Source organism: Ctenopharyngodon idella, chromosome 19, assembly GCF_019924925.1.
Source record: "Ctenopharyngodon idella isolate HZGC_01 chromosome 19, HZGC01, whole genome shotgun sequence".
NCBI classification, from domain to species: domain Eukaryota; kingdom Metazoa; phylum Chordata; class Actinopteri; order Cypriniformes; family Xenocyprididae; genus Ctenopharyngodon; species Ctenopharyngodon idella.
Genome location: NC_067238.1, coordinates 4,643,296 through 4,662,859, shown reverse-complemented (window position 1 = coordinate 4,662,859; position 19,564 = coordinate 4,643,296). Strand labels below are relative to the sequence as shown.

General features: G+C 35.9%; 3 protein-coding genes across 4 annotated transcripts in view; 1 reads left to right on the top strand and 2 right to left on the bottom strand.

The window, feature by feature from the left end:
- The window catches only part of rpl15 (ribosomal protein L15), a 146,926-nt gene that overhangs the window by 108,350 nt on the left and 19,012 nt on the right, over nucleotides 1-19,564 (bottom strand). The gene's annotated exons all lie outside the window — the stretch shown is intronic.
- On the top strand, nucleotides 3,234-13,792 carry sf3a3 (splicing factor 3a, subunit 3). The gene is made up of 17 exons (XM_051872258.1): nucleotides 3,234-3,448; nucleotides 4,060-4,107; nucleotides 4,225-4,277; nucleotides 4,370-4,475; nucleotides 6,049-6,121; nucleotides 7,648-7,739; nucleotides 7,831-7,913; nucleotides 9,385-9,523; nucleotides 9,972-10,040; nucleotides 10,156-10,223; nucleotides 10,386-10,493; nucleotides 10,669-10,738; nucleotides 11,030-11,194; nucleotides 11,489-11,599; nucleotides 11,906-11,996; nucleotides 13,194-13,249; nucleotides 13,445-13,792. Exons 1-17 carry the CDS (start codon nucleotides 3,353-3,355, stop codon nucleotides 13,520-13,522), a joined length of 1,506 nt encoding a protein of 501 aa, XP_051728218.1. The 5' UTR covers nucleotides 3,234-3,352; the 3' UTR covers nucleotides 13,523-13,792.
- LOC127500771 (E3 ubiquitin/ISG15 ligase TRIM25-like) lies at nucleotides 13,794-18,929 on the bottom strand. Of its 2 annotated transcripts, XM_051872256.1 has the most exons (6): nucleotides 17,446-18,909; nucleotides 16,898-16,993; nucleotides 16,556-16,789; nucleotides 15,317-15,464; nucleotides 15,113-15,160; nucleotides 13,794-14,713 (listed from the first exon to the last, which is right to left on the bottom strand). In XM_051872256.1, exons 1-6 carry the CDS (start codon nucleotides 18,049-18,051, stop codon nucleotides 14,187-14,189), a joined length of 1,659 nt encoding a protein of 552 aa, XP_051728216.1. In that variant the 5' UTR covers nucleotides 18,052-18,909; the 3' UTR covers nucleotides 13,794-14,186. The 2 variants fall into 2 exon arrangements, with proteins under 2 accessions (XP_051728216.1, XP_051728217.1); XM_051872257.1 differs by lacking the exon at nucleotides 15,317-15,464 and having other exon boundaries at nucleotides 14,421-14,713; nucleotides 17,446-18,929.

The window sequence follows — 19,564 nt, the reverse complement described above, 5'->3', positions numbered from 1 at the left end:
TTTTATTACCACACTGGCAGATAATTTTACTTAATTAAAATGCACTTAATTTAGATACCCCCTGAAAACAAGACTAAATATCTTATATCATTTTCTTATATAGAAAATCCATCTTGATTTAAGAATTTTTAGATATTTGTACTTGAAATAAGACAAAAAATGCTCAGTAAGAAAAGCATTTTTGCAGCGTGAATGAATAAGTGAGGTATTTAAACATCGCTTGCGCTTTAAAAACAGGAGACTGAAAGAAACTCTGGGTAAATTACCATGGTAACTGACTCTGAGTATAAGTTATCTCTCTTTCAGAAACGGACTTGATTTACCCTGCTTTCTCGGGTTTGACATACCTCCCATTCTGATACGGAAAACCCAGAGTTTCCTTCATTTCAGGGTTAACATACTCAGAGTTTTCACTTAACCTCCTTTCTAAAATGGGCCCCAGGTTTCAGTTGGTCAGTGGCGCAGTCTATTTCATTTGCCTCAAAATAGTAACGCGCCAACAATGCCCCTGAACACACCTTGTTTTCACACCAGTACACCCAGGGTGCAAAGTTACAGAACGAAATATGAGCATCAGACGGTAGGCCTATATGATGCAGTAAAACTTAAAGAACACTGTGTCTCATAGGACACTTCCCTCAGGATGCTGCGTTTTTACCTCTTAGTTAAAACATGAATAGCCTATTGATCATAATCCCACGATCAAGCTGACAAAATAATAATTATATTGAAATAAAATGTGATCATTTTGACTCAAGACTTTGCTTTGAACTGCGCAAACTAGCTACATTTATTACTCACCCTCATGTCGTTCCACACCCGTAAGGCCTTCATTCATCTTCGGAACACAAATTAAGATATTTTTGATTAAATCCGATGGCTCAGTGAAGCCTGCATTCGCAGCAATGAAATTTACTCTCTCAGGATCCATAAATCCTTAATATTATAAAGCGACGAGAATATTTTTGTGCGCCAAAAAAACAAAATAACGACTTTTCAACAATATAGTGATGGGCCGATTTCAAAACACTGCTTCTGAGCTTTACGAATCAAATCAGTGACTCGGATCTCCTATCAAACGGATAAACTGCTGAAATCACATGACTTTGGCGCGCTGAGTCACTGATTCGATTCACAAAGCTCCGAAACTATATTTTTTGGCGCGCAAAAATATTCTCGTCGCTTTATAATATTAAGCTCAAACTACTGAACTCGCATGAACTGTTTTAAATCTGTTTTTAGTACCTTTATGGATACAGTTTTACAACATAAAAGCTGCTCAGGTTGCATCATTTCTTGAAGAACGATGATGGAGAGCAGATCATTCAGAAGAAATGTGATGCAAACAATGGATAATATATCAATATTTCAAGGATTTAACGCTTTTGTGGACAAAAAGTAGGCCTACTGATTTTTGTTTAGCAATGGACACTCATGGGCATTTTACCCAATTAAGTGCCACAAATTGGATTCATCTCGTGATTCCGGTTCCGGTTGCACACCCGACTCAAATTAATTACTGGTGTTGGCGCATCTATATCTTAAAAAAGACACTGTAGATTGACAATACACCTTTAGAACTTTCTAATGAACTTGTTATCTTTATTAATATTTTAGATATTATCTAAGATAGATAGATAGCTCCTTCTGCTAACAGGATCACGTCGAGCCAGGCGGGCGTGGTTTCAGCAACCAGTCACCTTGGTTCCAACCACGTCCCGCCTCTTTGCCCATTTTCAGTTATCCGGGAGTGACGTGCGGTGACGCGCAGCTAAGACGGCAGCGGTCTCATTTTCGCTTCAAAAATGCTCTTCAGAAATCTACGGGTGACGTCACGGACACTACGTCCATATTTTTTTTTACAGTCTATGGTTTCAAAACAGTTCGAAATTTCAATGGTTCACCTGGTAGAGGGCGATGATAAAGTGAACCAATGAATCATGCAGATTCACTGAGAACTATTGAACAAGTGTCTATGGGTTTTACCTGATCTCTGTTCAGTTTTATACATTTGTAGATGTTTTAATTAGACATTAGAATAATTAAAATGAATAACTGTAGTTATCTCTTATTTGCCTGTTTTGAGCCATGGAACAAAGAAAACAAGCCCTGATTGATAAAATTGATAAAAGAACACATATTATACAGACACTCTATATTTAATCGTATTAGATGATTAGTTAATTGCATTTGATAGATTTTACTTTCCATAAAACTTTTGCAATACATTTGTAAAATGTGTTTTTATGCATGTTTGGCCTGAGTTTTGTTGCATTTACACTGTTCTGACCACTAGGGGTCACCGTGGAGATTGTTTCGAAGCCTCGACACATAACGGCACATTTGCTTCAACTGCTTGTGTTTCGCGAAGCCTCGATCTGCCCATCACTAGCAAAAACCCATTCAAAAAACCCGATGTGCGATGGAACCGGAAGTCCTAAAATCTTCTTCTTCTTCTTCTTCTTCTTCTTTTGATTTGATTGGCGGTTGGCAACCAGCTTTTAGGAGCATTACCGCCACCTACTAGACTGGAGTATGGATCAGATGATTGGCAGATTGCTAAAATAAAAAAACAAACAAACAAACAAACAAAAACCTATATTCTCTCTATTATTCCTGTCTCCTTCAAAACACTTATTATATTTAATAAGATGTTGGGATATTTCCAAGTCCTATGCTAACTCGCTTCCGGATTCTATTTTACATTGCCTGCCCCTTTTTTTCTCTCTCTAAATAATAATAATAATAAAAAAAAACTTGAAAAACAACCTAGCGCTAATCGTTTGAATTTCAGGGGAATTGCCAGTGATCGTTGTGATGACATATTGTTTTAATTATTTAATGTAATTATTTAAATACACCAAATGTTATTGTCTTATTTATCTAAAATGGTAATGTGTCTCTCACCTGGCATTCTCAGAAAAAGTTGTAATACGGTGTATTAAATTATTAAGTTGTATTAAATATTATAAAAATGTAAGTTAGATTAGATATCAGTAGTATTTTATATACACAATATATATTGTGTATATATATATATATATATATATATATATATATATATATATATATATATATATATATATATATATATAGCCTATATACGTGTAGTCTTGTTTTATATCGTCTTGCAATAATAAACTTAATTGTGTTATTCAGTTTATTCAAAAACACTTAAAATCTGTCTGAAAGAAAAAGAGGTGTGACGTCGGAACCTTTATTCTCTTGTTCGTGTTTCTAGCCGAGTGAAATAAACTCGGGATCGATTTCCTCCGGTACGTTGCACGCGCGTATGCAGGCTAAACTAAACAACAATTGAATAAACCATTTACTTTGAAATTAAAAAATCAACATGGAAACGATTTTAGAGCAACAGCGTCGATACCATGAGGAGAAAGAGAGACTTATGGACGCAAAAACGAAGGAGATGTTGACGAAAAAAACCACGGTAATTTTACAGATCTGTGAATGAGTTTAAATGATGCTAATACATGAAACTTAGCCTGCTTTTTCTACTGTATCTTTTTGCTTTGTATATGTAACTAACCTAGTATGTTATGCTCGGCTAATCCTTTATAGGTATGTGTTTGTTCGTTGTGACCTCACCAAAAACGCAAGCACTTTTTTGGTACTTTTTTTTGACAATACTACCATGGTATTTTTAAAGTACCTTCAGAAGATAAGTTTAAATTTGCATGGAGACATTAAGCAGATGTTTTTATTTGTAGAAACTTATAAGCAGAACTTGAGCTTCACAATTAAAAAATGATTAGTATTACAATAGGATAAATGCCATCACTGTACCATGATACTGTCACCCCTTGTAAACATGAAAAAAAGGAACATTCTGTTTTCCTGATATGATCCATTTAAACTGTTAGTTTCTTGTGGAAACCTGTTGCACCTTTGTATACTTTAGTAAGTTCTGCCCTGTTCACAAGCATTATATAATTATTGTAAGTAATCATTTCTGGTAATATCAGATTGGCCGTAATCACTGCTGCATGCTGTGTTGCTATATATTTGATAAATTAACTTGTTCCTTTTTCTGTTCAACAGCTGAGAGACCAGATCAACTCTGATCATCGAGTGAGGGCTATGCTGGATGTAAGATTCATCTGTTCTTTTGTGCCGCCTTTGGTTTCCTACACATAATTCTCAATGTCATGGAAATGTGTTTTAAAGTCATGTAGCTGATATGTTTGTGTTATTTAATACATGCAGAGATACATGGAAGTAAGTGCAAACCTCAGAGACTTGTATGAAGACAAAGATGGGTAAGACATTCTCGAGGACATTTGAATAATAGAAATATATCTCATCTGCCTTCATTTGTTTGATCACATGACTGTGTTTGTCTGTTCATCAGAATGAGGAAGGATGAGCTAAATGCAATATCGGGACCAAATGAGTTTGCTGAATTCTACAACCGACTCAAACAGATCAAGGATTTCCACAGAAAACACCCTCATGAGGTAGACATGAAGTTTCTGTCTTTCACTCTCACCCTGTTCTGAATTGCATGCTTTTGTTTTGGAGTCAGAGCATGTGAGCGTGAGTGGAGCGGGGAGCGGAGTGGTAATGTTTCCTCTCGCTCAACCCAGAATGCCCTTTGTAATATACTGCTTTGAGAACATGTGAAATAAGCAATAGGTCTAAGGTTATGGAGTTTAAAAAAATATTTGATGAAGTTGAACATCTTATACTTAAAAAAGGAGACTTATACCTAATTGAAAGGGAGTGTGGAGAAACTGAGTTAGCGAAGATTCATTTTGTGATGTACTCACAACAAAGTTTTTGTTCATACTTTGCTTTGGGGTAAAAAGAACTTTGAAATAGCTTTGCAGCAATACACTGTTAATGAACATCCTGACGCCATCGGAGCTGCTGAGAGTGCAGTTTAGATGAATATGTGAATATTATATTATCCTCTTAATAACAAAAACACAACAAATATGACAGTGGTGAAAAAATAGTAAGTAATAGCACCAGCTCTGCAATTGAGCACTTGAGTCAAGACACATTACTTATACCACTTTATAGCTACAAGCCTGTTTCTTTAAAGCCACATATCATAACTATCTATAAGCCTACTGTAATTGAGACATGTATTCAAGAAATTCATTAAAAACAGAAAGACGTGTTGTTTCGGTATTAAAAAGGCTGCGGAAACATGGTAGTGGGTTCGTTTGTTACGCACTTCAATCCACGCTCAACGTTCTTTTTATATATTAAATCCAGGCAATTGGTTGATAAAACATTAATTAAAATAAAGATACAATTTATACAAAGCAAATTTCACTTTAAAGAAAGGCTTTCTACAAAAAAAAACTGGTAAAAATCATATGTGACCCACTCCATGTCTCCCAGCATATCTTATGATGTAGCCTATCTTACTCATGCTGTTCACTTTTCCTAATCAACATAGATGAAATAAAAAAAAAAAAAAAAAAATATTATAATATTTAAACATAAATATGAAACTAAATAGGCTATGCAGTTGACGAATGTCCCGACACATTCTGCCAGATTTTTTTCCTCAATACAGTGGAAACAACTTAAAATACCTTACACGCCTCACAAATTAATTGAAGCTCAGCAAGTAGCTATCACAAACATGAAACATATGTCTAAAGAAAGCTTGAAATGTCTACTTTTAATTAAGGCAATTTAAAACAAATATTCTCCTGCAACGTAATCTGTATGAAACTAAAGAGATGCACAGTTTCTCCTGGCTCAGCTAATTATTGTTAATGTAATATTCATACTGTGCTGAATGCAAAATGGTAAACGTCCCCAACAATGCCTTAAAAGCATCAACAAAGGCTATAGTAAAGCCTTTAACACACAGTGCAGTACATAGAAATTTCATGTCGGAGCGGGATTTGCGCGAACGTAGTTTTACTGGTGAGCATGAGCGCTACATGAGTGGAACGTTCGCTTGGGCCCGTGAGCGATTGAGTGGAGCATCACACCGCTCCACTTTGCTCACATGCTCTGCTTGGAGTGCAAAATATACACTCTACTTGTTCTTTGTGTTAATTCCAGATCTGTGTACCTATGTCAGTGGAGTTTGAAGAGCTCATGAAAGCCAAAGACAACCCTAGTGAGGAGGCACAAAGTAAGTCTTGAGTAATGTAAGTGGTGTTTGCTAAGGCAAGCATCACTGATGTGATTGCTTATAATACAAAACATTATAATACTTTAAGTGATTAGGAATTTGAACACATCCTTAACCCCAAATATTATTAAAGAGGACCTATTATGCCTTTTTATAAAGTCTTGATTTTGTTTGTGGTGTCTACTAGCATAGGTTTTCATGCTTGAAAGTTTATATACCGTGCTTAATGATATAGAGAATAAAGGCTGATTTATACTTCTGCGTCGAGTGTGCGCCGTAGCTACGGCGTAGGCTGTGTGTACCACACGTAGCCTGACGTGCACCTCTACAAAAATGTAATAACGCATCAATTCTACGTGGACCGCAAGCGCTGTGGTTGGTCTGCTAGAACCCCTCCCTCAGGTCAAAAAACTGGCGCAGAGCAATCTGAGAAGAGTGAGCGTTTTCAACTTCCATATGAATGAAAAACACTGTTTCAGGGGACACATGCAGTCAAACTGCAACAAAAGTTGTTACCTATTTGCCTCTTCTATGCCTGCTTCTAGTTGTAAGCTTCTCTGACAACGTACATGACAAGCTGCTGCTTCTTCGGCTTTTGCCTTGATCCTCAACATGACCGCGGACACTGCCTACTAGTGGTCTGCATGCACGTCGACGCGGACAACGACGCAGAAGTATAAATGAATACAGATGCATAGCCTACGGTGCAGCGGCTCCGGCGTAGGGCCGACGCAGAAGTATAAATCAGCCTTAACACCTTTGTAGTGGACTTTGTAACTTTGCAGACCTTTTTCATGCTCTAACAGCAACATTACACACTAAAGAAAGATAAAAATGTAAAAAAGCATAAAGGTCCTTTTTAAAATTTGAACAGCAAACAGACATAAATGATACCTGAAAGTGGAAGAGAGAGATTGTACATTGTAAATGTAGTAATTTATTGGCTTAATTATTGTTTACATGGTCTAAAAGGCCTTTTCACAACAAGGACGATAACTATATAAAAGTTATATCAAAAGTTTAAAAGTATATCATGTGCACATTTTTAAGCCTTGCCCATTTAAATGTTCAAGCGCAAGAAGACACGAAAGAGAACTCAATTCAATACTCATGCGCTGTGTGAGAAGTTTTGTGTGCGCAACATGCATCCTATTTATTTACAGGCCCCAAACGGGCCAGTAGAGAAAAATCCTTAGCGTTGAGCCCTGTATAAAGTTTTAATAATTGTTCTAATCATTAAAAGAGAAGTCCACACCAGTTACAACAATATCAACACAGAGGAATGATAAAGTTGGAATCACTTTCATAACTTTTTTTTCCTGATAAACAATAAAAACATTGACAGCCAATCTGAATCCACCCGACATTAAAGATTTTGAGCATTTAAAGCGGCAGACAACATAACTGCAGTGCACGCATATAATAAACAAAAAATTATATCCTTTGTTGTGGACACTAATTTAGTTATTGTTATAGTTGTCATTTTTGGTGTAAACAGGCCTTAACAGTCTTCTTGCTGATCACAGATCTGGTGGAGTTCACTGATGAAGAGGGTTATGGACGCTACCTGGATCTCCATGATTGCTACTTAAAGTACATTAATCTTAAAGGAGTAGAGGTACTGTCTAATTTACTGGCTTATTTGAATTGCCTGCCTTCAACTAATTGAATAAAAGATTGTAATGCCTCTGTCTGTTGATCTTTTCTAGAAACTGGAGTACGTCACATATCTGTCAACATTCGATCAGCTCTTTGACATCTCTAAAGATAGGAAGAATGCCGAATATAAGAAGTAGGTGAAAGCTGGTCATTTTAATATTTACATTTAGTCATTTAGCAGACGCTTTTCTCCAAAGCGAATTACAAATGAGAGTAGTAGAAGCAATCAAATCAACATGAGTGCAACAGTATGCAAGTGCTGTGTCAAGTCCCACTTACACCAGCAAAGTGTTCGTAACAGGGTTTTTTTTTTTTTTTTTTTTTTTAATATAAATACAAATAGAAATCTAAAGGAAAAAAAGTAAAAATATAAATAAATAAATACCATATAACAGGACTGAACTGATCAAAATAAAATCAAAGTAGCTATATGCGTTTCAGAGATGATCAAATCACAAAAGCTGTGATTTAAATAAATATGCATATTTCAGAATGAAACACTGTATTCATTTGTACACGTGCAGCTCATGATAAGGTAAATGCTGCACCACACAAACGCACCTCTGCATGTGCTTTGAGATTGGGTTGTAATAACGAGCATTTGGGAACACAACATGCGCCAACCATTTCTAGGTTTGTAATGAGAAGTGTTCCTTAAATCAGTTGCCAACAATGGAGACACCAAAATAAAAAATAAAAGTTCTGTGGTTTAACTTTTCAAAATGAAGAAATTATCATTTATTATTTATGTAGTCCTTTTCATACCAGCAAACTTATCGCCGTTCAGTGAAATTCGACATTCTGACAGAGAAATATGATCACATGATTAGTGCAAACCCAAGGATGTTTTTTGTTGTTACATGAATGTATTTTTGCTTTTCCATATGCCCAACCTACTGTCAGAGAGTGAATTTGCATTTTCATTCAGTCCATTTGCCATTTTTGTTCAGACCAAATATATATTATATACACTAGTGGCCAAAAGTGATGTCCGGCCTAAGAAAATGTACTTTATTCAAATATTATTAAAAATCTGTTAAAGATTTTGTAAGCATATTGCATATTGCGTAGTTGTGCTTGGAGTCAATTGTTTTATTTGTGATATTGCAATAAAACATGCCAAATTGTGGAGACATAATTTTTGGCCAGGGTGTCATACAAAGAAATTATAAACGCATACAAAAACAATATAGAACCAACAAAATAGTAATAATTGATTGTTGTAGTCAATTAATGCTTTTTTTCCTGTGAGCTTTTTTGCATAGTAAAATAAAACCTGCAGCTTGCCTTTTTTGCAAAATAATTTTGTCAGATAAATATCTTAATAACCAAGTTTAATGTTTGTTCTTCCCTGTTAGTTAAAATATTAAAACAAATTTCCCTTATTATTTAAATTTGTATTTGATCTTTAACTTGTAGGGTCATTTATAACCAAATATCCCCTTCAGACATCACTTTTGGCCACTACTGGATATGTGTGTGTGTGTGTGTATGTATGTATGTATGTGTATATATATATAAATAAATAATATATATATATATATATAAACAAACATAGACTTTGGTGTTATTTCAAAAGCAGTGAGATGTCTCTGTTCTTGCAGGTATCTGGAGATGTTGTTGGAGTACCTGCAGGAATACACAGATCGTGTCAAGCCTCTTCTGGATCAGAATGATCTCTATGGAAAGATCTTGGTAGAGTTTGAGAAAAAGTGGGAGAGTGGAATGTTCCCAGGCTGGCCGGTGGGTTTGTGTTTAAGCAACAACATTAATGAGCTCTACAGATCTTATTACATGCGTTTCAGCAGTGTCTGCGTAGTTTCCAAACATAAGTGACCATTTATTGAAGCTTCATAACTGCTGAAATAATGGTTGGTAGATTTTGTTCTATTTGAAGTTAGCAAAGAAGTATTGCAGGATAGCCTATCTTTTACAACATTACTTTCTGAATAGACTTTATGTATAAAGCTTAGGTTATACCACAACTGTATTGCTATACAGTATACTGTCATGTGGCATTTTTCATATCTTTATACAATATCATAGAGCCCAAACCCTAGGGTAGATTACTAGTTTAGTAAGCTGCGGCAGGTGCCTCTTTACAAATTTAAGGAAAGATGTTCTGCTGTCCTCTATTAAATAAGTGCATGTGGAGTGAATAAGGATGTTTTTCTGTAAATGTGTGTTGCAGAAAGAGACGAGTAGTGCTCTGACCCACGCGGGAGCCCATCTGGATCTGTCTGCTTTCTCTTCCTGGGAGGTCAGTTTCTCTGGTCTTGTCTGTTACAAACGTGACATTTTTATTTCCTGTTTTCCTAGGTAATAATGTCTTCATTAATGTTGTCTCACACAGTATTGTTGTTTTATTCATGTAGGAGCTGGCGTCTCTGGGTCTGGACAGATTGAAGTCTGCTCTCATGGCATTAGGCCTCAAATGTGGAGGGTGAGTATGAACAACACACTGTCCTGCTCACATACTCACTGTTTAATTCTAGTTTCACATTTAACTGGATCTGACAGCCCCTGATTCTTGAGTCTGTACGTAATGTCTGGTACAGAGTATGTGATTTATTATTATTAATTTTTTTTTATGTTTTCTTTGTAGTACACTAGAAGAGAGAGCACAGCGTCTGTTCAGCACTAAGGGAAAATCTCTAGAGTCATTAGACCCCTCACTGTTTGCCAAAAACCCAAAAGCCAAGGGACCAAAGAAGTAAGTCCCAACCCACTCGGGAAACTATATAATATAATGCAGTCAGGATTTAAATTGGTACTGAAACAAGGGACTAATTACAAAATATTTGTGTTTTTACTTGGATGCAGCCCTACTTTGTATATATTATTTGCCTGTTAAATATAACTTTTGATCTTTTGTCTTGTGTCTGCAGAGACTCAGAGCGCAACAAGGAAATTGGTTTTCTTGAAGCTCAAATTTATGAATATGTGGAGATCTTGGGGGTAAAGAAGTCTGCCTGTTTTTGTTTTAGTAGCTTTATGTGTGTGTGTGCGTGTACGTATGTATTTTTATATATATATATAAATATATATATATATATATATATATATAAATATATATATATATATATATATATATATATATATCTATATATATATCAGTAATGTATATTAGTGTTCTGCTCTGGTAACCACTTTCTGTATGACTGGTTTTGGTAAGGTGACATCTGTTATGGATGTTGGTGTGAATTCTCTGCAGTGATAACACTTTGTATTTTGTTGTATGTGTTGTAGGAGCAAAGGCAGCTGACCCACGAGAACGTTCAGAGGAAGCAGGCGCGCACAGGAGAGGAGCGTGATGAGGAGGATGAAGAACAGCCCAGTGAGAGTGAGAGTGAAGATGAAGATAATGAGATTATATACAACCCCAAAAACCTGCCACTCGGCTGGGACGGAAAGGTACACTTGGTTTTGTTATAGTGGTAAGGTTTGGCTAAAGGAAATGAGTTCAGTCAGATTAGATATTGAGATGATCGAATTGATGTGTAATTGTTTCCAGTCCCTCCAAAAGATAATGGACAGTAGTGATCATTAAGGCTTGGCCTTCGTAAATAATATTTCAAACTTATTTTTTTAATGTTTTGTTTTTAGCTATTTTCTCTAGCCATCTCAAATATTCAATACATCACCTAGCCCTAGTGATAAAAGGCTTGCTCTGTGCCATTAACCTTGCCTTTTGTCTGCTCTCTTTAGCCAATTCCATACTGGCTGTACAAGCTGCACGGTCTGAACATCAATTACAACTGTGAGATCTGTGGGAATTACACGTACAGAGGACCCAAAGCCTTCCAGAGACACTTTGCAGTAAGTTTCCAAGAAAAATTGGTCTGTACTAGTGGATGTATTTATAGAGCAGGATCTCATTTTAGTTAGTGATTTCACTGACTACACAAACTATATAAACAGTCGTAAATTAACAAATAATGTAACTTTACTTTTACAATATGAGGGAGAGAATCTGTGCTTTTGTAATTTGATGAAAGATGCAGTGTATAAGAGACTGCAAAAGGTCTTGTGTAGTAGTAGTAGTAGTAGTAGTAGTAGTAATAGTTTGAGACTCAGAGTTTGTGAATGTCAGCAAAGACAATGAATCCATTTTCTCTTTTTCAGGAGTGGCGTCACGCTCATGGCATGCGCTGTTTGGGCATTCCCAATACAGCCCACTTTGCCAACGTCACCCAGATTGAAGATGCAGTATCCCGTGAGTACACTAATTCTTAAAATATCTATTCTTAATGGGTTATACGCTATGTAGTAGTGTTAATAAAGAATAATAAAAAGCATTGTTCCATCTCCAACTGTGTTGAGGTATAACTGCTGGTTGACAGTTTGACAGTTTACAGTCTCTAGGACACATTTTTCAGTAGAATGGTCACTTTTTCAAAACTCTAAACAGTTCTCCTTACCAACTTCTAGCTTGACACAGCCATCAATTTCACATTCAAATTGCACTAAAACTACCAAAACACTTCATATATCTCAAATCAACTCCAAGGTTTTCATCCCACAAACACACTTTCACTCATAAAACAACGACCTTAACAACACGTAGCATTATACAATGTTATTTTTGTAAAATGTCTTTACAAAACAAGAATGACAGCTGTCTACTCTTTAGAGTTCACTGCAGTATGTGTTACTTGGTGCATGTTTATATTACAGTATACAATTATTCTTAAGTTTTCTGCTTTTGTATAGATGGTAATGAAATTGAAAGACTAACACCTGTGTAGGTGTTCAGCTACATCTAATTGTTTGGATAACATTTCATTTTTTTGGAATAGGAATATATTTCAATATGGTATTACTGTAGAAATGTAGTAAATTGCTGGGGTTTTTTTTTTTTCGTATTAGGTTAGGTTTTGAACTTAAGTCTAACAGATTGAATTGGCCTGTAGGTACAGAATTTTGGTTTTTGGTGGTGGTTGTGTCTTAGTGAGAATAAAATTTGAAAGTAGTAGTCACTGAATGCCTTTTTGTCAAAGCTATCAAAAATAATGCATAGTTTAGCCCACAAAGACTGATGTTGTGCTCACTGTGTGAAGAGTTTTGAAAAAGTGACTTGAGTATTTAAAAACTGGTCCTAGCGATTGTTTAAAAAAACAAAACAACTGTAGTTTAAAGGATGATTGATACCTTTTAAGTACACATTTTAATGATGGACAAATATGATGGTGACCGGGTTGAGCACAACATATCATTAAGCTTAACAAAATATATAGGACAATTAAGACAAACTTCTTGAATTCTTTAAATGTTGAGAAAAATAATAATATAATAATAATAATATTGGTGTCAGTATTTTGTTAATCATAATTTGTGCATGTTAACACAAAATGGACTTGGAAAATGGAAATGAATCTAATGTTATCTGTCCTTGTACTTTTCTCTGGAATAGTCTGGTCAAAGCTGAAGTCACAGAAAGCACTGGAGCGATGGCAGCCAGACACAGAGGTGAGTTGTTCTGCTCAAGCATCAGGTTTTAAGCTACATTCTGCATGAATTTTTATTATTATTATCATTTATTTATTTATTTATTTATTTTGGAGGTTGAAAGATGAGTGAAGTTTTCAAATGGCTGCGCTTTTGTATGAATAAATCCTGAGACTCAATATTGAGAAGTTTAAAAAAAAAAAATTTGCCTTGCAGGAGGAATATGAAGACTCTAGCGGAAATGTGGTTAACAAGAAGACTTACGAGGATCTGAAACGACAGGGGCTGCTGTAGGGCCCTATTGCAACACAAGATATCTGAACATATGAAATACAATGTAAATATTGAAACCAATGTTTCTCTAAGTAATAGCGATTTTAGTCTTATTGGTCTTTCCAGTTTGTGAGAAATGTGATTGTCTTTTTGAAAATGATACATTTGTACATTTTTATTACTATTTGATTATTCCCCATTTTCTCATTTGGTGTCTCAAACATGAGACATACTTTTCATTAATCAATAAATTTTACTATGTTGTGTAAAAAAAGCATGACTTAAGACTTAGTAAGGTGGCTTTACTCTCTTTTATTTCAGTAGGCATGTGTCAATATATTAAATTCATACCTTCATTTATTTTCTACATTTTATTTCGCATCAGTCTACATTCCGTACCACATAATGACAAAGCTAAAATCATATCACATCGACAAGTATTAAGACCCTTTTCTATGACACTCAAAACTTGGCTAAGGTACATCTCATTTTCTTGATAATCATCAGATTAACAAAATACTTCTTAAAATGCAGATTTACGTAATGTTCCAAAAACATCTCGCGTCAGATGTCCTGAATGTGTAATAACACAGCTGTTTCAAGTGATCTCCTTAGAACAACAGTATCTTGTCAAATCCCTGCAAAAAGATTATTTAAAAGTATAAACCCTCTATAATCTACATAGCTAAATTAACAGTTTTGCTGATGATTGACGACAAACCACAAACCCAGGATAGAGAGGCTGAGTGAATGTGGTCTGGACGCTGTGGATGAGGCTCATTGAGTCAGAGACGTTGTAGAAGGACAGAGTTCCTGCACTGTGATTCACATATACTCCTATCCTACTGGAAATGGAGGGTACAGGGAGTTCAGTCTGTTTGTTATTGTGCCAGAATGAGAAACTGGAGGAAGAGCAGGACAAACACCAGGAATGATCATTAAATCCAAATTCACACTCATCTTCAATTCCCTTCCTGCTGATCTTCTTATATGACACTGATATACCCACACCACGACTCCCACTCCACTCAACCTCCCAGTAACAGCATCCATACACACTCTGTCCACACAACACCTGAAAACATCCATCAAATCTGTCTGGATGATCAGGATACTGCTGGAGTGTGTAAGTGAAAGTCGTCACTCTGTTCCCTTCAGACAGACAGAGGTTATGATGCACTGTGTTTGGATCCAGAGTGAGCTGATGGGAATCTGATGGAGAAAAACACTGGAATCAATAGTTACACAATTTTATTATATAAATTTATATACGTATATTTAAACATTGGTTTGATCTATCAGACCTGTGGCATGATATTCACTTGATATGTCAAAACCTGTTATTCCAACATGGAATCTTTGAAAGTTGGAATCTGGAATGTTCCATTTCTAGATTCCCCCTCATTACTTAGTTTTGCTTCTATCTCAACTTTCTTTAAAATTTAAGGCAAAACCCAAAATACGTTTTATCTTTGGTGTGTGTAGCTGAACTCTAAAAGCGCTTCGCCTATAGTTTGAAAAAAATGTTTTTCTTTCACTTCTGTGAAAGAAGCGTTCTAGATGAAGTATCTTAGCACTCATTGTGTGTCATTGTGTTTGTTAGTGACTTACAGCGTAGGAAGTCGTCTCTGGTCCTGGGAACAATGTTACTGTGTGTGACTGGAAATAACAGATATAAACAGTGTAAATCTCATTTAGAAAGATTAAAATTATATTTATTCCTTAGACATTTCTAACATGCTCTAATATATATATTTTAATGATATTAGATTGTTTGGATCATTACAGAGAGCAGATGAATCTGAAGTGTTTTACCAGATATATTTTTCATCTCCTCTTTGCAAAAATCCTCCAGTTTCTGTTTCAGCTGACAGACAGATTCTTTCACTCCATCAAAAGAAAGGAGGAAACTGACAGAGATGTTGTCTGTGGATTCAGCAGGAGCTGAGAGAGATTGAAGACTCTACAGGAATACATTGAATAAATCAGAAAAAGGACATGCTGATGAAAAAAAAAAAGTTCTGAGGAAAAATCATGTCAATGCTTTTGCGGTCTATCACAAATGTCGGGGGACTGCAAAAGTTTTGCAAGTGAACGCAAAGTTTCTCATGGGAACGCAAATGTTTTGCGAGCAAATGCAAGGTCTGTAGGGGGAACGCAAAAGTTTTGAAATATATTTTTTCCTTCCATCCCACCATTTAGGGGCTCTGTATTCACAAGATACAAGTGAAGTTTAAAAATGCATACTTGTGTTGTAGCTCTTCTTCCCAACATAATGTATTCTTATTAATGCCACAGATGCTGAATTTATATAGGATTTTAATGATCAACAAATAAAATTGCTCAGTCATCATGGATAATGTTCCCTATTATTAGCATGTTTCATTAGGTCGATCACCTCAATACTGCAGTGTACCTGAGTGAAACTTACATCTATAACTTGCAGTATAAAACTACTAAACTAGTGGTTTACTGAGAGTATACTTCAAAGTGTACTTTCATAAACTAAAAAATGTGCTACAAGTATTTAACTAGTACACTATCAGTATACCTATAAGTTCACGTATAGTTGCAGTACAAATGAAAACATAGTTGTAAACAACTTGTGTACTCAGTTTACTACTGTTACACTTAAGTATACTTTTATACACTAAAAAGTGGGCCAATTTAGTCCCAAGTAGTATTGAAATAGTACACTTACATGTATACTACTAGTACATTGATGTTAGTATACTTATAAAGTATCCTTAAAAATATACTTGAACTTTAGTTTAACTTGGGAAGTATACTTATTTTTAGTAAGATTAGCCAACAGTCCTGACAACATTCATATCAGCAGAATGACTTGTTTTCATTTGTCATGTGTCCCCTATCAACAAAGTGCATGAGTTTGTTGTGTTTGGAACGACTTGATATTCTGTTAGTGTGTGATCCTCAGTCGTTTAGTGTATGATGATCAGTTTGTTTGTTTTTTCTGTAAGCGTTTATGAGGTCTGCAAGTGTTTCAAAATCTCTTCAGATTATAAAAGTCATGTAATATATTCCAGCCTTTACCTGAAGGAAATGGATGTGATCGTCTGTGTGTGAAAGCTGCTCCAGCTCAGTGTTTCTCCTCTTCAGATCATCAATCTCCTGCTTCAGTTGCTCCAGTTGTCCTTCAGCTCGACTCACTGCAGCCATTTCCTGATCTCTGATCCGCTGTGTCACCTCAAAGCAGCTTCTCTCAATGGAGCGGATCAGTTCTGTAAAGATTCTCTCACTGTCCTTCACTGCTGTTTGTGCAGAGCGCTGTTATGGGACATACATCACAATCACACAGCCTGTGAGCTGCAGTGGGCTGAAAGAGCTTCGGCACTGGAGGAGAGTCCAAACTGTCTCAAGCTTTTCCAAACTCACCTTATGAGACTCCACAGCCTCTTTCAGCTGCTGAAGATCTTTTTGTCTCTGCTGGATTTTCTGTTGGATTTTCCTCTGTGTCTCCTTCAAGTGTTTCTGTAGAGGGAGAAAAAAACAACAAACCTAAGACATATTACATAAAACTTTCACAAAATCATCATATAAAAAGTTGCTTGTTTAATTTAATGTCCGTCTTTTACAGCATTTCTCAAAAAAAGTTGAGATCATTATTTAATTTAGGTTTGATAAAGACCACACATTAAGGGGGGCTTATATATAAATATATGTTAATTATTACTGTCCTCGTTATTCTGCAATCATGAATTATTATGAAGCAGAAATAGAACTTGAACTTAGAATAGAACTGGAACTTGGAACTTGAGTGATGTAACAGTTCAACTTGTGCGCAAATGCACAGAGCCATCATATAGTAACTCCCAATGGGAGTGTAGATCACATAAACCACATGATACAGCTGGATACTGCCTGTGAAGAACAGCACTTGAAGTGTCAGCATTAATACATCAATGTATAATTTCAGTTCATACCTCTTTCTCAGCTCTCTCTGCTGCAGTTGATACAGTGTCATGGTTTTTATGTTCATCCATTGCACACAGCATGCAGATGGATTGCTGGTCAGTACGGCAAAAAACCAATCGAGGCATATCATGTTGATGGCAGATCATCTGCTGCAGTCGTCCAGTGGCATCAGTCACTTTGTGTGGTTTTCCTGAGCGAAACTCTTCGTGACGCTCAAAATGGGTTTGACAGTAAGATTCCAGACACACCAGACAGGACTTGACGGCTTTGTGTTTTCTTCCAATACAAACGTCACATTCCACATCTCCAGGTGCAGCAGGAACAGCAGCTTTGAGTTTGGTTTGTTGGACTTTGGTTTTCTTCAGTTTCTCCACCACTTCAGCCAGCATGGTGTTTTTAGCTAAAATAGGTCTTGGACTGAAGGTCTTTCTGCATTGAGGGCAGCTATAGACTACAGGGTCTCCATAGTCTCTCTTCTGATCCTCTTGATCCCAGCAGTCTGTAATACAGCTCATACAGTAATTGTGTCCACAAGGAATGGCCACTGGATCCTTCAGTACATCCAGACACACTGCACAAATGAACTGCTCCTCTGAAACACTGGCTTCAGCCATTTCATTGCATGTACAACAATAAAGAAGTTTCCTGTTTCTGTGTTTGAGAGACGTGTGCAAAACAGGCGTGTCTGTAAACTCATATATTATGTCCACTAGGTGTCAGTATCATCCAGAAACTGGCGAGTTAGAGAAAATACAAAGTTGCTGTGAGCCAGAAAAAGGACTAAGTAGCCTACATACATGTCAGCATTAAAAAGTCACCCTATCTATTTTATAAATGCATGTTATTGATTTTAACCTGTTAACTGTCAGTGTCCCACTAGCAGGACAAAGGGTGCACTTTTTGTTAATTGCCTTTTTATCATATATTTTAGCAATCGTCATAAATTAGGTAGACTATTATACGAAAGCTGAAACACTTATTCTTTCACATCCTGTGAAAACCGTTTTAAAATGGGCTCCTTCCCCTAGGAGTATGTTTCATATTACAAAATTTACTGCATGGGTGCACCCTTCACAAAACAAATTGTTAGTGTCACCCGGTATAGCTATTTTTATAGCGTCTAAATAAAATGTAATAGGAATCTAAATTTTTGTGATATCAACAATTTGGAACACAACTTGGTTAGGCATATGGCCAAGTCAGAGTCCAAATAATTAAAAAAAAAAAAAAAAAAATTCTATATATAAAAAATGTTAGTACAGTGCTTTCACTTCAGCAATAATCTGCCGAGTGTCTTCTTTAAAAAGAGGCATTCATCAATTTCAACTTCAATTCATCAATTTCTATTTCAATTTCCCTTCGGATTTTCATGTCTATGTTCAAAAAGGCGACAGTTAATAGGTTAATATGAACAAAATGCATACAAAATCTTAAAATAAACTAAAACAACTAAAAATCAAGATTTAAAGGATTAGTTCACTTTCCAATTAAAATTTCATGATAATTTACTCACCTCCATGTCATCCAAGATATTTATTTCTTTCTTCTGTCGAAAAGAAATGAAGGTTTTTGAGGAAAACATTCCAGGATTTTTCTCCATATAGTGGACTTCAATGGTCTCCAAACGGTTGAAGGTAAAAATTACAGTTTCAGTGGAGCTTCAAAGGGCTTTAAACGATACCAGACGAGGAATAAGGGTCTTATCTAGCGAAACGATCGGTCATTTTCTAAATTGTTTTTAAATGTATGCGCTTTATATAAACAAATGATCGCCTTCAAGTGGTTCCGCCAAAACCGCACTTCCGTATTCTTCAAAAAGCTTACGCTGAATGTCACCTTCCTTATTCAACTTACGGAACGAACGCGACGAATGACCGACCGTTTCTCTAGATAAGACCCTTATTCCTCGTCTGGTATCGTTTAAAGCCCTTTGAGGCTGCACTGAAACTGTAATTTTTACCTTCAACCGTTTGGAGTCCACTATATGGAGAAAAATCCTGGAATGTTTTCCTCAAAAACCTTCATTTCTTTTCGACTGAAGAAAGAAGGACATGGACATCTTAGATGATATGGGTGTGAGTAAATTATCAGGAAATTTTAATTTAAAAGTGGAGTAATCCTTTAAGC

What these genes read in the sequence shown, in the direction of transcription:
- sf3a3 (XM_051872258.1), top strand. Translation starts at nt 3,353, where the DNA reads ATGGAAACGATTTTAGAGCAACAGCGTCGATACCATGAGGAGAAAGAG. An exon ending in TGTTGACGAAAAAAACCACG is followed by an intron (nt 3,449 to 4,059) that starts GTAATTTTACAG and finishes TCTGTTCAACAG; the next exon opens with CTGAGAGACCAGATCAACTC. An exon ending in ACAGAAAACACCCTCATGAG is followed by an intron (nt 4,476 to 6,048) that starts GTAGACATGAAG and finishes TGTTAATTCCAG; the next exon opens with ATCTGTGTACCTATGTCAGT.
- LOC127500771 (XM_051872256.1), bottom strand. Translation starts at nt 18,051, where the DNA reads ATGGCTGAAGCCAGTGTTTCAGAGGAGCAGTTCATTTGTGCAGTGTGT. An exon ending in CAGAGAGAGCTGAGAAAGAG is followed by an intron (nt 16,994 to 17,445) that starts GTATGAACTGAA and finishes CTCCCTCTACAG; the next exon opens with AAACACTTGAAGGAGACACA. An exon ending in AGGCTGTGGAGTCTCATAAG is followed by an intron (nt 16,790 to 16,897) that starts GTGAGTTTGGAA and finishes GTCCCATAACAG; the next exon opens with CGCTCTGCACAAACAGCAGT.